Consider the following 17465-nt stretch of genomic DNA (forward strand, 5'->3'; position numbering starts at 1 on the left):
CCTAGCCCCCGCAAATGCAAAGGGTTCCGCAACTTCCTGGCGGCCCGACGCTGGAGTGGTTCACACCGCTCTTTGGCGTCGGTACGGCCCGCCCGCCGGTTGGGGGAGAACCCCGGGGTCGGTTTGTGTGGTTCAGTATCTTTTTAAATAATCTTTATTATTGTCACAAGTAGGCTTACATTAACACTGCAATGAAGTTACTGTCAAAAGTCCCTAGTTGCCACAATCCGACGCCTGTTCAGGTACACGGAGAGAATATTCAAAATGACACCGAACAAGCACGTCTATTGTGGCTTGTGGGAGGAAACCGGAGCACCCGGAGGAAACCCACAGACACGGGGAGAAGGTGCAGACTCCGCACAGACAGTGACCCATGCGGGAATCGAACCTGCGACCCTGGTGCGGTGAAGCAACAGTGCTAACCAATATGTTACTGTGCCGCCCTACGTTTCCAATTTACTAAATTAGTTTAAAATGTAAGAAACTTGGTTAGATACTGAATTACATAAACATTATGGGCACGATTTAATGGAAGTGTTTCAAAGTGTGGTAGTGAGCGGGAACTGCCGCAAACCTCCCGATGCAAAGCCCGGTGGGGCGGACATCATTAGTTGATCCACTTAACGAGGTCCGACGGGCCTCATGCCGTAAATGATGGTCGCACTGCCAGGACCACACTCGCCAGCCCCCGCTAGCAGTGAAACTGCTCCTGTACAGCCACAGCTCGCAGCCATGCCTCAGAGAAGACCAGCACAATGGTTTGCGCATGCCGTCCTGGGCAGATTGACGCAGTCAAGGTCAGACAGGATGCCCTGTTCCCCCGAGGGTCTCGGAGGGTCAGCTGCAGAACAGCCAGTGCCGCCTGGCAGGAAGTGGCAGCGGGTGCCAACTCGGGGAGCGTGATCAGGAGAACCTGCACCCAGTGCCGTAAGAAGATAGACGACCTCCACCTGTGCGTAGGTGTGGTGGCAACCCCTACCCACCAACCCACGTGAATGCACCTGGCACCATCCCCGCCCAGCACTGTTCCGTTCCCTGACCCACCTATGTCCAGAAGTCCAAGCCGCCCCTCCATACTTCGCATCCTCCCCGCATTGCCCATCTCCCCAACATCACCCCTTGCCTCTCATGAGAACACCTCGAAGGAGAGCTCCGAGGATGCTACCGTAGATGTTTCACGGCTGTCATCTCCACCCCTCACCAGTGCAGAGACCCACATAGCGGTGGTCAAGAGTACAAAGAACAATTCAGCACAGAAACAGGCCCTTCGGCCCTCCAAGCTTGTACCGGTCATGACATCATAGAACATAACAGCGCAGTGCAGGCCCTTCGGCCCTTGATGTTGCGCCGACCTGGGAAACCACTCTAAAGCCCATCTACACTATTCCCTTATCGTCCATATGTCTATCCAATGACCATTTGAATACCCTTAGTGTTGACGGGCAGGGCATTCCACGCCCTTACTACTCTCTGAGTAAAGAACCTACCTCTGACATCTGTCTTGTATCTATCTCCCCTCAATTTAAAGCTATGTCCCCTCATGCTCGACATCACCATCCGAGGAAGAAGGCTCTCACTGTCCACCCTATCCAATCCTTGATCATCTTGTATGCCTCAATTAAGTCACCTCTTAACCATCTTCTCTTTAACGAAAACAGCCTCAAGTCCCTCAGCCTTTCCTCATAAGATCTTCCCAGGCAACATTCTGGTAAATCTCCTTTGCACCCTTTCCAATGCTTCCACATCCTTCCTATAATGCGGTGACCAGAATTGCACGCAATACTCCAAATGCAGCCGCACCAGTAATTTGTACAGCTGCAACATGACCTCATGGCTCCGACACTCAATCCCTCTACCAATAAAAGCTAACACACCGTACGCCTTTTAAACAACCCACTCAACCCGAGTGCCAACTTTCAGGGATCTATGTACATTGACACCGAGATCTCTCTGCTCAGCCACACTGCCAAGAATCTTACCATTAGCCCAGTACTCTGTCTTCCTGTTATTCCTTCCAAAATGAATCACCTCACACTTTTCTGCATTAAACTCCATTTGCCACCTCTCAGCCCAGCGCTGCAGCTTATCCATGTCCCTCTGTAACTTGTAACATCCTTCCGCACTGTCCACAACTCCACCCACTTTAGCGTAACCTGCAAATTTACTCACCCATCCTTCAACGCCCTCCTTGAGGTCATTTATAAAAATGACAAACAGCAGTGGCCCCAAAACAGATCCTTGTGGTACACCACTCGTAACTGGACTCCAGTCTGAACACTTTCCATCAACCACCACCCTTTGTCTTCTTCCAGCTAGCCAATTTCTGATCCAGACTGCTAAATCTCCCTGAATCCCATGCCTCCGTATTTTCTGCAGTAGCCTACCGTGGGGAACCTTATCAAACGCTTTACTGAAATCCATATACACCACATCAACTGCTTTACCCTCATCCACCTGTTTGGTCACCTTCTCAGAGAACTCAATAAGGTTTGTGAGGCACGATCTACCCTTCACAAAACCGTGTTCACTATGTTGAATCAAATTATTCCTTTCCAGATGATTATACACCCTATCTCTTATAAACCTTTCCAAGATTTGGCCCACAACAGAAGTAAGGCTCACTGGTCTATAGTTACCGGGGTTGTCTCTACTCCCCTTCTTGAACAAGGGGACAACATTTGCTATCCTCCAGTCTTCTGGCACTATTCCTGTAGACAAAGATGACGTAAAGATCAAAGCCAAAGGCTCAGTAATCTCCTCCCTAGCTTCCCAGAGAATCGGAGGATAAATCCCATCCGGCTCAGGGGACTTATCTATTTTCACACTTTCCAGAATTGTTAACACCTCCTCCTTATGAATCTCAAGCCCTTCTAGTCTAGTAGCCTGAATCTCAGTATTCTCCTTGACAACATTGTCTTTTTCCTGTGCGAATACTGACAAAAAATATTCATTTAGCACCTCTCCTATCTCCTCGGACTCCAAGCACAGCTTCCCACTACTGTCCTTGACTGGCCCTACTCTTACCCTAGTCATTCTTTTATTCCTGACATATCTATAGAAAGCTTTTGGGTTAGCCTTGATCCTACCTGCCAAAGACTTCTCATGTCCCCTCCTGGCTCTTCTTAGCTCTCTCTTCAGGTCCTTCTAGCTAACTTGTAACTCTTGAGCGCCCTAACTGAACCTTCATGTCTCATCTTTACATAAGCCTCCTTCTTCCTCTTGACAAGTGTTTCGACTGCCTTAGTAAACCACGGTTCCCTTGCTCAACCACTTCCTCCCTGCCTGACAGGTGCATACTTATCAAGGACACGCAGTAGCTGTTCCTTGAACAAGCTCCACATTTCCATTGTGCCCATCTCCTGCAGTTTTCCTCTCCATCCAATGCATCCCAAGTCTTGCCTCATCGCATCATAATTGCCTTTCCCCCAGATATAACTCTTGCCCTGCGGTATATACCGATCCCTTTCCATCACTAAAGTAAACATAATCGAATTGTGGTCACTATCACCAAAGTGCTCACCTACCTCCAAATCTAACACCTGTCCTGGTTCATTACCCAGTACCAAATCCAATACAGCCTCGCCCCTCGTTGGCCTATCTGCATACTGTGTCAGGAAACCCTCCTGCACACATTGGACAAAAACGGACCCATCTAAAGTACTCGAACTATAGCGTTTCCAGTCAATATTTGGAAAGTTAAAGTCCCCCATAACAACTACCCTGTTGCTTTCGCTCCGATCCAGAATCATCTTTGCAATCCTTTCCTCTACATCTGTAGAACTTTTCGGAGGCCTATAGAAAACCCCTAACAGGGTGACCTCTCCTGTCCTGTTCCTAACCTCAGCCCATACTACCTCAGTAGACGAGTCCTCATCAAACCTCCTTTCTGCCACCGTAATACTGTCCTTGACTAACAATGCCACCCCTCCCCCTCTTTTACCACCTTCCCTGAGCTTACTGAAATATTTAAACCCCGGCACCTGCAACAACCATTCCTGTCTCTGCTCTATCCATGTCTCCAAAATGGCCACAACATCGAAGTCCCAGGTACCAACCCATGCAAGTTCACCCACCTTATTCCGGATGCTCCTGGCATTGAAGACGACCACCTTCCTGCCTGCCGGTACACTCCTGCAACTTTGAAACCTTACTCATGACCTCACTACTCTCAACCTCCTGTATACTGGAGCTACAATTCAGGGTCCCAAGCCCCTGCTGAACTAGTTTAAACCCTCCTGAAGAGCATTAGCAAATTTCCCCCCCAGGATATTGGTACCCCTCTGGTCCAGGTGTAGACCATCCCGTTTGTAGAGGTCCCACCGACCCCAGAATGAGCCCCAATTATCTAGAAATCTGTAACTCTCCCTCCTGCATCATCCCTGTAGCCACGCGTTCAACTCCCCTCTTTCCCTATTCCTCGTCTCGCTATCACGTGGCACGGGTAACAACCCAGAGATTTTGTCTGTCCTTGCTCTAAGTTTCCACCCTAGCTCCCTGAATTCCTGCCTTACATCCCTATCCCTTATCCTACCTATGTCGTTGGTACCTATGTGGACCACGACTTGGAGCTGCTTCCCCTCCCCCTTAAGGATCCCGAAAACACGATCCAAGACATCACACACCCTGGCACCTGGGAGGCAACACACCAACTGCGAGTCTCTCTCGTTCCCACAGAATCTCCTATCTATCCCCCTAACTATGGAGTCTCCAATGACTAATGCTCTACTCCTCTCCCCCCTTCCCTTCTGAACAACAGGAACTGACTCTGTGCCAGAGACCTGCACCCCATGGCTTACCCCTGGTAAGTACCCCCCCCCCCCAACAGAATCCGAAGCGGTATACTTGCTACTAAGGGGAACCACCACAGGGGCTCTCTGTACTGACTGCTTCCTCCCAGCCCCCCTCACCGTCACCCATCTATCTTTATTCTTTGGAGTAACTACATCCCTGAAGCGTCTATCTATCACCACCTCTGTCTCCCGAATGATCCGAAGTTCATCCAGCTCCAGCTCACTAACGCGGTTTCTGAGAAACTCGGTGCACTTCCCACAGATGAAATCAGCAGGGACACCGTCGGCGTCCCTCACCTCAAACATTCTGCAGGAGGAACATTGCACTACATTCCCTGCCATCCCCTCTCGATAAAAAAAGAAAACGAAAGAAAGAGCTTACCTGTTATTCACTCCCCTTCTCAGCAAGCACTCACTCAGCAACCTCTGCGCCCTGCACGATAACACCTGAGGGAAAAGAAAAGAAAAGCTACTTACCAGTCACCAGCCAATCCCTTGCCTGCAGGCTGTGATGTCACGGTTCATCTTCTTTCTACTTCTACCTGCCCTCGAGCCTTCCTCTTGATCTTTACAGCGGTTGGTTTTTTTTTGGTTAGAGGAGGGGGTAGGGAGGGAAACACTGAAGAAGTGTTTCGGGTATAAGTGTCACTTGACAACAGCTTCTCCACAAAGCACCTTCAATTTAGGGTGACCACAACGGAGGTATGCAAATTTCCCTTGCTACAGCCAATCAGCAGCTCCACTCTACTGCCCTCTGCTGGATGCTTGTCTTCACTTGAACAGCTAGGGTCTCTGGCTCAGGTACACCTTCAAGTTAGGGTGACCACAACGGAGGTATGCAAATTTCCCTTGCTACAGCCAATCAGCAGCTCCACTCTACTGCCCTCTGCTGGATGCTTGTCTTCACTTGAACAGCTAGGGTTTCTGGCGGGTGAAAGCAGAACTAGGGGACATAGCCTCAAAATAAGGGGAAGTAGATTTAGGACTGAGTTTAGGAGGAACTTCTTCACCCAAAGGGTTGTGAATCCATGGAATTCCTTGCCCAGTGAAGCAGTTTGGCTCCTACAGTAAATGTTTTTAAGATAAAGATAGATAGTTTTTTGAAGAACAAAGGGATTAAGAGTTATGAAAAAAAATGAAAATCGCTTATTGTCACAAGTAGGCTTCAATGAAGTTACTGTGAAAAGCCCCTAGTCGCCACATTCCGGCGCCTGTTCGGGGAGGCTGGTACGGGAATCGAACCGTGCTGTTGGCCTGCATTGGTCTGCTTTAAAAGCCAGCGATTTAGCCCAGTGTGCTAAACCAGCCCATGGTGTTCGGGCTGGAAAGTGGAGCTGAGTCCACAAAAGATCAGCCATGATCTCATTGAATGGCGGAGCAGGCTCGAGGGACCAGATGGCCTACTCCTGCTCCTAGTTCTTCTGTTCTTATTCCATACGCTTTCTTGACTACCTTGTCTACTTGTGTTGCCACTTTCAAAGATAGGTAATGGACAGGCTTCTGGGGTACATTCTGATGAGCATCACACAGTCGTTGATGCAAGGTGGAGGCAAGAACGCCCATGCGAGACAGCAAACGGAGATCTGCTGGATCTCAGGACACGGCTGGGTCCCAATCAGATGCTAAGCCTCTGGGCCAGGTTTACCCAGAGCTCTTGTAGACGCTAGGATGCGGCTGTGAGATTCAGAGGGGGATGTCAGCGACCCTTCAGCAGATCCATAGCGTATTGGGGTGTCCCAGAGGCTACGGCGCAGGCCATGTTGCTGGCTAGGGTGGTGGCCACAGTGGAGAGCCTGGTGCATGACATCAGCAGCATGAGTGGATGCATCGAAGGTGTGGCTCAGTTGGTGACGGCCATGGCTGAGTGACTCGACAGCTTGTCCCAGTCGCTGGGGGACATGACCCAGTACGAGGTGGATCTTGATGAGGCACTTCAGGGCATGTCACAGTCTCAGGTGGATATTGTCGAGGCCCTCCAGAGCACGCCCCGGTCACTTGTGGAGGTCACCCAGTCCCATATTGGCATAACTGAGGCACTGCGGGCCATGTCCCAGTCTTGGGTGGGCAGAGCTGGGGCGCTGAGAGCTTGTCCCAGTCGCAGATGGGCATTGCCGGGGGCATCAACACCATGCTGGAGACATTGGGAGCAACCAGGGCTCGCAGAGCCAGATGACAGAGGGGCAGCCAGGGCTCAATACTTCTGCCCCTCTGTCCCAAGGTGAACCCCAGGGCCCTTTGGGCACTGACTGGAGGGAGGAGGTGCTGGGTGCCAACATGTAGCCAACCTAGGGAGTGGTGATGGCGGCCATCCGCTCCGACCAAGACCCACCTCCTCACTGACAACAGAGTCAGCATCCGGAACAAGGCACAGCAGGGCAAGTGCCGCTGGCAAATATGCCAGGGCCTTCCGGCCCCGGTGCCCCATTTGAAAACAGGGGCATCAAAGACCATAGGATGTGGTAGGCAGCAGTTTGTCTCCATCCCTGATGTGCATCCTGGGGACACACCTAGACACAGTGGCAGAGCACAGAAGGCTAAGCAGGTTGAGGTTCACTGAGAGGGCAGAGGGGGGAAGAGGGTTTGGGAGGGGTGGGCAGAGTGGGGCGGCATGATCGGGGGAGTAGAGCAGTTGGGGACACGTGTAAATTATTAAAAATTGTTGACCTTGACCAATATGATGCCTCTGGTACTTTCTTCCACAATGCTGGCTGAGCACCAATCACATGCCCCATCTCCCCAGACATGGAGGTCCTGGAGCCTCTCCCCCCCACCTCCCCCCAGTGCAGGTGATGGGTGTGAGCGAGCATTCAGCAGACAGGCTGGGTCAGAGTATTGCATTGAATGAGGAACATGTGTGCTCAGCTCTCAGCGGGTTATCATCACCCACCTGCCCTCAACACAGACAGTACTGATACAATCCCATCAACCTGGAACAATGTTACATCGACCCTGGGAGGGTGGGAAAGGGTGGTGGGGAAAAATGACGAGAACGTCCACATCCTATGTGAAGCGGGTGAGGATGAGGGCCCCCCTGGGCTCAGCCACCTGTCCTCCATCCTGCAGCTGGTCCTGCAGATCCTCCTCTGGATCGTCCTCATGCCCCTCCTGGTCCGGCGTCCCTTCGTCCTCTTCCTCAGTGGGAGCCCATGTTCCCCTCCCTCCACCACATCATCCCACTGCTGTGCCAGGTTGTGGAGGACATAGTAGACAGGGGCAGCACGGTAGCATTGTGGATAGCACAATTGCTTCACAGCTCCTGGGTCCTCCCAGTGTGCGCGTGGGTTTCCTCCGGGTGCTCCGGTTTCCTCCCACAGTCCAAAGATGTGCAGGTTAGGTGGATTGGCCATGATAAATTGCCCTTAGTGTTCAAAATTGCCCTGAGTGTTTGGTGGGGTTACTGGGTTATGGGGATCGGGTGGAAGTGTTGACCTTGGGTCGGGTGCTCTTTCCAAGAGCCGGTGCAGTCTCGATGGGCCAAATGGCCTCCTTCTGCACTGTAAATTCTATGTCTATGTCTAGACAACCACAAAGCGGGCACCACCACCATTGCAGTTGAGGCATCGGAACCAAGGAGTGGCCACATATCGGGTCTCCGTTTCAATCACCGGCCTCTGTACTGCCGTCATTAGCCAGGTCCTATGCGGGTACCCCTTAGCCCCCAACAGCCAACTGGCCATCCTGGGGTGTCTTCAAAGAGGCCGGTGATGTCGGACTGGATGCGTGCACACACATGCATGATCTTCATGTGGTGGTCGCACGCAAGCTGGATGTTCAGAAAGTGGAACCCCTTCCTGTTGGATGTAGGGCCAGTGAGCGCAAAGCAACATGCATGCCATCTATTGGCCCCTGGATCTGAGCCATCTGTTGATGGTGGAGAGCCCTGCTGCACACACATCTTCACGGATACACTTGTGGGCTGTAGCTTGTTAGGTGTCACACAAGGCCCTGCTCGAGCCCTGGGATGGTCCTGAGGCGTAGAGGTTCAGGGCTGCAATGACCTCGCGGTCACCGGGAGCGGGTATCCTCCTCCTCCACGTGGTGCCAAGTCCATGAGGATATGGTGCTGGTGCCGTACCATCCCTTTGTTGAGGCGGAGCCTCCTGCGGCACACGCTGTCATTTGTTCAAAAGGCCAACAACACTTGTACACCTTGGGCCATTGCGGGCTTTCCCCTCTGGGTCCCTTCCCTGACATGTCGGCAGGGTGTTGGGAGGGCATTACACATGGGCTGCCGCCTCGAGCATCTGCTGTCTCATTCTCCACTGTCTGGCAGCCCGGCCTGCCAGCAGCACCACGAGAGCAGCTTCTGCGGGGTCCAATATATCATCCATACTGTTTAATATCGGTAAGGAATTGGGACAGGGAGAGACTGACAACTAGCGTTGTCTTCCACCCCTGAACCCTACTGCCCCCCCCTCCCCCCCCCCCCCCCCCCAACCAGCACGCCGCCAGCCAAAGCACCCCTGGCCACAGCAGTAGCTCCTGCTCACCGGACCCCAGACCCTGTGCCCCAGACACCTGCACATAGTTACCTGGGCCGGGCGCTGGTCCCCTCAGGTCGCAGAAATGTCTCCTTGGTGCTGCCTCCCACAGTGTTCAGGCACAGTGTCCAGGCACCATGGTCTGATTAGAATGCTAGGCAGTAGCAACATGCTACATAGAACATAGAAAATACAGCACAGAACAGGCCCTTCGGCCCATGATGTTGTGCTGAACCTTTGTCCTAGATTAATCATAGATTATCATTGAATTTACAGTGCAGAAGGAGGCCATTCAGCCCCGAGTCTGCACCGGCTCTTGGAAAGAGCACCCCACCCAAACTCAACACCTCCACCCAACACCAAGGGCAATTTTGGACACCAAGGGCAATTTATCATGGCCAATCCACCTACCCTGCACATCATTGGACTGTGGGAGGAAACCGGAGCACCCGGAGGAAACCCACGCAGACACGGGGAGGACGTGCAGACTCCGCACAGACAGTGACCCAAGCCGGAATCGAACCTGGGACCCTGGAGCTGTGAAGCAATTGTGCTATCCACAATGCTACCGTGCTGCCCTTAAAAACAAATAAATCTACACTATATCATTTAACCGTAATCCATGTACCTATCCAATAGCTGCTTGAAGGTCCCTAATGTTTCCGATTCAACTACTTCCACAGGCAGTGCATTCCATGTCCCCACTACTCTCTGGGTAAAGAACCTACCTCTGATATCCCTCCTATATCTTCCACCTTTCACCTTAAATTTATGTCCCCTTGTAATGGTTTGTTCCACCCGGGGAAAAAGTCTCTGACTGTCTACTCTATCTATTCCCCTGATCATCTTATAAACCTCTATCAAGTCGCCCCTCATCCTTCTCCGTTCCAATGAGAAAAGGCCTAGCACCCTCAACCTTTCCTCGTAAGACCTACTCTCCATTCCAGGTAACATCCTGGTAAATCTCCTTTGCACCTTTTCCAAAGCTTCCACATCTTTCCTAAAATGAGGTGACCAGAACTGTACTTAGTACTCCAAATGTGGCCTTACCAAAGTTTTGTACAGCTGCATCATCACATCACGGCTCTTAAATTCAATCCCTCTGTTAATGAACGCGAGCACACCATAGGCCTTCTTCACAGCTCTATCCACTTGAGTGGCAACTTTCAAAGATGTATGAACATCTTTGTATGAACATGGCACGCCTACCACGGGGATCCACTTGAGATATGTGAAGTGTTCACTTAACTACGATTGCCAATTCCGTATTAGCAATAGCCTTCATTCACGGGGCCAGATGCCTCCAGGGTCAGTGGGAGTTATGGGTGGCGGTGGGCAGAACGGCTGGGGCTGCCCCAGGTATGGGACCACATGGTCCAGGTGTTGGATTGGTGGCTCCATGGGCACCGAGATACCCATCTCCCCACCCCCCCCCTCCACCCCCAGGCCAGACGAGACCATGGAAGGCCATCCACCCCCCACCACCGATGGCGGCCGCCCCCTAACGTTCCATCTTTGTTCCTTTCCATAACTACCTTAAATCCAACTGAGTTACGGTCACTGTCAGCAAAATGGTTCCCCACTGAAACATCTACTTGCCTGGCTTCATTCCCTAAAATTAGGTCCAGCACAGATCCATATCTTGTAGGACTTCTTGTGCATTTGCATAAAAAGCTCTCCTGGATCCATTTTAAGAATTCCACCCCTTACGTCTTTGACTATCCCAGTTGATTATGGGGAAGTTTAAACCCCTGACTATTGTTACCCTTATTATTTTTAAATTTCTCTGCGCTTTGCCTCCATCACTGCCCTTCTATCGCTCCCTGACTGTTTGAGGGTGTACAGTTTACTCTGTAATTGCATTCCCCCCCCTCCCCACAGCCGTCCAGTGACATCCCTGACCCTGGCACCATTATCCTGGAGTTACACTCTTTCTCCTCACTGTGGTAAACCACTGCATTGTATTGTACTGTTGTACTGTTACATGCCTGGGCTTGTCCCCGCTGGGTCCGAACCACTGTAGTATATAATCTGTGTATTGTGGTAAACAGCCACTGTATTATATGTAATGTGGTAAACTACTGCCTGCTGGCTCCGCCTCCCTCGGGCTCAGTATAAAGGTGGCTAATCTCCACCGCTGCCTCAGTTCAGGATCCGAGGCCCGGAGGCTTTCTGTTTAGTTTATTAAAGACTCCGTTACATTCACCACTCGTCGTGTGTTCATTGATGGCATATCACTCACCCCTTGCGCTGTGAAGTTGGCTCTAACCGTGCTCCCCAGAGGAACCATCATTCTCAACATTTTTCAACACAGAAAAACTGTCACCAAATATGGTTTACTGTAGCACATCAAGAATTATAATACCCCATTCTAAACCTTTTATTTCAGGACAATTCTAAGTGGACCTGGTTATAAAAGCAAAAATAATTATCTCAACAGATTGAGGAGCTACAGACCAAAGCTGCCTTAATCAATACAAATATAAATCCAAACAATTTAATCTGCTCCCAATGAATAGTACGATTAAAGATGTAAGGAAATGTGTGTTTTGAAGTCCTGACCAAATAAGCAAATGTTACTGGGTGCTGCAGCGTTTTTTATAGAAATGTCCAGCCACGCAATTACCAACTATGATGACCTGACACGTGGGGCAGCACAGTAGCATTTCGACTAGCACAATTGCTTCACAGCTCCAGGGGTCCCAGGTTCGATTCCCGGCTTAGGTCACTGTCTGTGCGGAGTCTGCACATCCTCCCCGTGTGTGCGTGGGTTTCCGCCGGGTGCTCCGGTTTCCTCCCACAGTCCAAAGATGTGAAGTTTAGGTGGATTGGCCATGCTAAATTGCCCTTAGTGTCCAAAACTGCCCTTAGTGGTGGGTGGGGTTACTGGGTTATGGGGATAGGGTGGAGGTGTGGCCCTTGGGTAGAGTGCTCTTTCCAAGAGCCGGGGCAGACTCGATGGGCCGAATGGCCTCCTTCTGCACTGTAAATTCTATGACACAGAGAAGTTCCAAAGAGATACCCACAACTGGACTAAAGTATCTGCTGTCAGAAAAAGTCAACGCACTTCGATCCATCCGATGAGGTGACTTTCTCCAAAACCAGTGAGACTGAAAGCAAAATGAAAACTGTTATCCATCTAAAACAGTTGTCAGGTCGGGCTCTTCGTACAGCTCAGCAATTTACACTTCACGGTCTACAGGATCTTTCTCTGCCAAGGAATGGAGGTCTAACCAGACACTTTATTTTCTCTATTAACAACATCACAAAGTTGTCTTCCCAGGTGATGCTCGATTGGACACCACACGGTGAACACAGAGGTCTCAGGACACCAAATCCCCCCAGGATCATAGAACTGCAGGGGGCCATTCGGCCCATCGTCTCTGCACTGGTTCTCCAAAGAGCAACAGGACCTGGTGCCATTCCCCTGCCTTCTCCCCGCACATGGTTGTTCAGATAATTATCTAATGCCCACTTGAATTTCCAATACAATCTCAAAGGTTTCCTCCCGAACAAACGCTCACTGCGCGGAGACCAACCCCAACACCAACTCTCCTCAGTTCCACTGCCTCTCACAGGCGAATAGCCCAGGAACCGTCACCAACTCACCCACAGAATGAGGAGAGCGGAGTGCCTGCCGCCACACGGCGGCGCTTCCCCCACCGAGCAGGCCCGGCAACCGACACAGCGCAGCGGCCGCCATGACAGCAGAGGGAGGGGGCAAGAGCAAAACACTGAATATTAATGAGCATGGGCGGGGCCTGGGCTGGATATTAATAACCAACAAAAAGAGAAGCCTGTCTGAATATTAATGATTCAGGGCGGGGCCTGTGCTGAACAGCAATAAGGAAGGGACGGGGCCTGTCTGAATATTAATAACCGACGGGCGGGGCTGTTTGAATATTAATGAGACCGCGCGCACAAAGAGAAATCAGCGGTCAGTTCACAGCCACATCCGGGTAGAATGTCGACCTTTGGCCCGCCTGTCACATGGTGTAGTTAAAGGTTGTCGCCATGAATATTTGATGGCCTGTGGATGTGGAGTTGAGGTTTGACGGGCTACTGGAGGTTTCCACGGTGTTCACCACCTTTGACAGGTGTTATACTGACCAAGTATGGGGACATGCGGTTCATTATCTTTGCTGATGGGTCTAAGAGTGGAAACAACTTTGATTCTGTCAGTAATGAATGCTAATTTACTGAAATGGCACAGATTGAAATAATACTGGTAGTATGCAGATTTGCATTATTGCTGACCATAATAACTGAAACACTGTGGGACAATCACCAGTCTCAGGATCGTCAGCCACTAAGTATTTTTTTTTCCAAATTAAGGGGCAATTTAGCGTGGCCAATCCACCTACCCTGCACATCGGCGGTTGTGGCAAGGACTAAACATAACGGGCTACAAAGCGAAGTCGAACAGTATCTCTGGCAGCAGCGCACCCCTCCCCGATGAACTCAATGCATTCTATGCTCGGTTCGAGCGGGTAACCAACAATACGCTGTCGAGTGCCCCAGCAGCCCATAATTCACCCATACCCATACCCACCATCACAGCTTCCGAAGTCAGATTGGCCTTCCTGAAATGAACCCGCGGAAGGCGACGGGTCCGGACGGGATCCCTGGTCGTGCACTCAGAGCCTGCGCGGACCAGCTGGCAGAGATATTCGCGGACATCTTTAACCTGTCCCTACTCCACTCCGAGGTCCCCACCTGCTTCAAGAAGACCACCATCAAAGAAGAACCAGGCAACGTGCCTCAATGACTACCGTCCAGTGGCCCTGACTTCAGTCGTAATGAAGTGCTTCGAGAGGTTGATCATAAAGCGCATCACTTCCATTCTCCCAGAACGCCTTGATCCACTGCAATTTGTATACCGCTGCAACCGGTCCACATCAGAAGCCATTTCCCTGGCCCTACACTCATCCCTAGAGCATCTCGAAAACAAGGACTCCTACATCGGTCTCCTATTTATTGACTACAGCTCCGCCTTCAACACCATAATCCCAGCCAAGCTCATATCAAAGCTCCAAAACCTAGGACTTGGCTCCCCACTCTGCAACTGGATCCTAGATTTTCTGACCAACAGACCATAATCAGTAAGAATGAACAACAACACCTCCTCCACAATAGTCCTCAACACCGGGGCCCTGCAAGGCTGCGTACTTAGCCCCCTACTCTACTCCCTGTACACACACGACTACGTGGCAAAACTTGGTCCCAACTCCATCTACAAGTTTGCTGATGATATGACCATAGTGTGTCGGATCTCGAATAACGACGAGTCAGAATACAGGTGGGAGATACAGAACCTAGTGGAGTGATGTAGCGACAACAATCTCTCCCTCAATGCCAGCAACACTAAAGAGCTGGTTATTGACTTCAGGAAGCAAAGTACTGTACACACACCTGTCAGCATCAACGGGGCCGAGGTGGAGATGGTTAGCAGTTTCAAATTCCTAGGGGTGCACATCTCCAAAAATCTGTCCTGGTCCACCCATGTCGACGCTACCACCAAGAAAGCACAACAGCGCCTCTACTTCCTCAGGAAACTAAGGAAATTCGGCATGTCCACATTAACCTTTACCAACCTTTACAGATGCACCATAGAAAGCATCCGATCGGGCTGCATCACAGCCTGGTATGGTAACTGCTCGGCCCAGGACCGCAAGAAACTTCAGAGAGTCGTGAACACCGCCCAGTCCATCACACGAACCTGCCTCCCATCCATTGACTCCATCTACACCTCCCGCTGCCTGAGGAAAGCGGGCAGCATAATCAAAGATCCCTCCCACCCGGCTTACTCACTCTTCCAACTTCTTCCATCGGACAGGAGATACAGAAGTCTGAAAACACGCACGAACAGACTCAAAAACAGCTTCTTCCCCACTGTCACCAGACTCCTAAATGACCCTCTTATGGACTGACCTCATTACCACTACACCCTGTATGCTTCATCCGATGCCAGTGCTTATGTAGTTACATTGTATATGTTGTGTTGCCCTATTCTGTATTTTCTTTTCTTCCCATGTATTTAATGATCTGTTGAGCTGCTCGCAGAAAAATACTTTTCACTGTACTTCGGTACACGTGACAATACACAAATCCAATCCAATGTGCTAACTCCACACGGACAGTGACCCAGAGCCGGGATCAAACCTGGGACCTCGGCGCCATGAGGCAGCAGAGCTATCCCACTGCGCCACCGTGCTGCCCAGTCAGCCATCAAGTATGATCCACGATTCACAATGTGATCCTGTAGAAGCTGTGACACACAGACCGCCATTGGAATTGCTTGGGAAGTTTGAATTTCCGATAGACTTATGGTCCATACAAGCCGTGAATGTATGTCCGTAGACATACTGGTGGAATTGTTTCACCCCGAAGACCAACGGCAAACCTTTTTTCTCGATCTGTGCATAGTTCCGCTCTGCTGCTGCCAGGATGCGTGAAGCAAACTCAATAGGCCGCTCTGTACTGTCATCCATTCTGTGCTGCAGAACAGCCCGATACCACAGGGTGAGGCATCACCGGTTAATAATAAAGGCTTGGACAGGTCAAAATGAGTCAGATGTGAAGATGATAGCCACTGTTGCACTTCATCGAAAGCCACCTGTTGCGGCGACTCCCCAAACCATTGTTGGCCCTTCTTTGGTAACAAATGCACTGGGGCCAACACCGTCACCAAATTTGGGATGAATTTTTCATAATAGTTTACGAGGCCTAAGAAAGAATGGAGTTCCGTCGGATCCTTGGGCATTGGGGCCTGTCGGATCGCTCATATCTTGTAATGCATTTTGGTAGGTCTAACGTAGACCTAACATAGGTCTAACATAGAGGGGAAATAGACCGTAAATAGTAAAACTCTTCGGAATATAGAAAGTCAGAGAGATCTGGGCGTGCAGGTCCACAGATCTTTGAAGGCGGCAACACAAGTGGACAAGGTAGTCAAGAAAGCATATGGAATGCTTGCCTTCATTGGACAGGGCACGAATATAAAAACTGGCAAGTCATGCAACAGTTGTAGTGAAGCTTGGTGAGGCCGCACTTGGAATATTGCGCACAATTCTGGTCGCCACACAACCAGAAGGATGTAGAGGTTTTGGCGAGGGTGCAAAGGAGGTTTACCAGGATGTTGCCTGGTCTGGAGGGTGTTAGCTATGTGAGAAGGCTGAATAGACTCGGACTGCTTTCATTAGAAAGACGGAGGTTGAGGTGTGACCTGATAGACGGCATTCAAAAGGCATCTTGACAAACACATGGATCAACAAAGAACAAAGAAATGTACAGCACAGGAACAGGCCCTTCGACCCTCCAAGCCCGTGCCGACCATGCTGCCTGACTAAACTACACTCTTCTACACTTCCTGGGTCCGTATCCCTCGATTCCCATCCTATTCATGTATTTGTCAAGATGCCCCTTAAATGTCACTATCGTCCCTGCTTCCACCACCACCTCCGGTAGCGTGTTCCAGGCACCCACTACCCTCTGCGTAAAAAACTTGCCTCGTACATCTACTCTAAACCTTGCCCCTCTCACCTTAAACCTATGCCCCCTAGTAATTGACCCCTCTACCCCGGGGAAAAACCCCTGACTATCCACTCTGTCTATGCCCCTCATAATTTTGTAGACCTCTATCAGGTCGCCCCTCAACCTCCTTCGTTCCAGTGAGAACAAACCAAGTTTATTCAACCGCTCCTCATAGCTAATGCCCTCCATACCAGGCAACATTCTGGTAAATCTCTTCTGCACTCTCTCTAAAGCCTCCACATCCTTCTGGTAGTGTGGCGACCAGAATTGAACACTACAGTCCAAGTGTGGCCTAACTAAGGTTCTATACAGCTGCAACATGACTTGCCAATTCTTATACTCAATGCCCCGGCCAATGAAGGCAAGCATGCCGTATGCCTTCTTGACTACCTTCTCCACCTGTGTTGCCCCTTTCAGTGACCTGTGGACCTGTACTCCTAGATCTCTTTGACTTTCAATACTCTTGAGGGTTCTACCATTCACTGTATATTCCCTACCTGCATTAGACCTTCCAAAATGCATTACCTCACATTTGTCCGGATTAAACGCCATCTGCCATCTCTCCGCCCAAGTCTCCAAACAATCTAAATCCTGCTGTATCCTCTGACAGTCCTCATCGCTATCCGCAATTCCACCAACCTTTGTGTCGTCTGCAAACTTA

General features: G+C 50.6%; 1 protein-coding gene across 3 annotated transcripts in view; it reads right to left on the bottom strand.

The window, feature by feature from the left end:
* Positions 1 to 13058, bottom strand: part of LOC140391608 (palmitoyl-protein thioesterase ABHD10, mitochondrial-like) — a 74537-nt gene extending 61479 nt beyond the window's left edge. The window contains exon 1 of one of the 3 annotated variants that reach the window (XM_072476267.1): positions 12881 to 13058. In XM_072476267.1, coding sequence (XP_072332368.1) covers positions 12881 to 13023 — 143 coding nt within the window. In that variant the 5' untranslated portion in view covers positions 13024 to 13058. The remainder of the gene's footprint in view (positions 1 to 12880) is intronic. The other 2 variants (XM_072476266.1, XM_072476268.1) reach the window with 2 other exon arrangements.
* Positions 13059 to 17465: the final 4407 nt, after the last annotated feature.

This window comes from Scyliorhinus torazame, chromosome 15 (assembly GCF_047496885.1).
Source record: "Scyliorhinus torazame isolate Kashiwa2021f chromosome 15, sScyTor2.1, whole genome shotgun sequence".
NCBI lineage: Eukaryota > Metazoa > Chordata > Chondrichthyes > Carcharhiniformes > Scyliorhinidae > Scyliorhinus > Scyliorhinus torazame.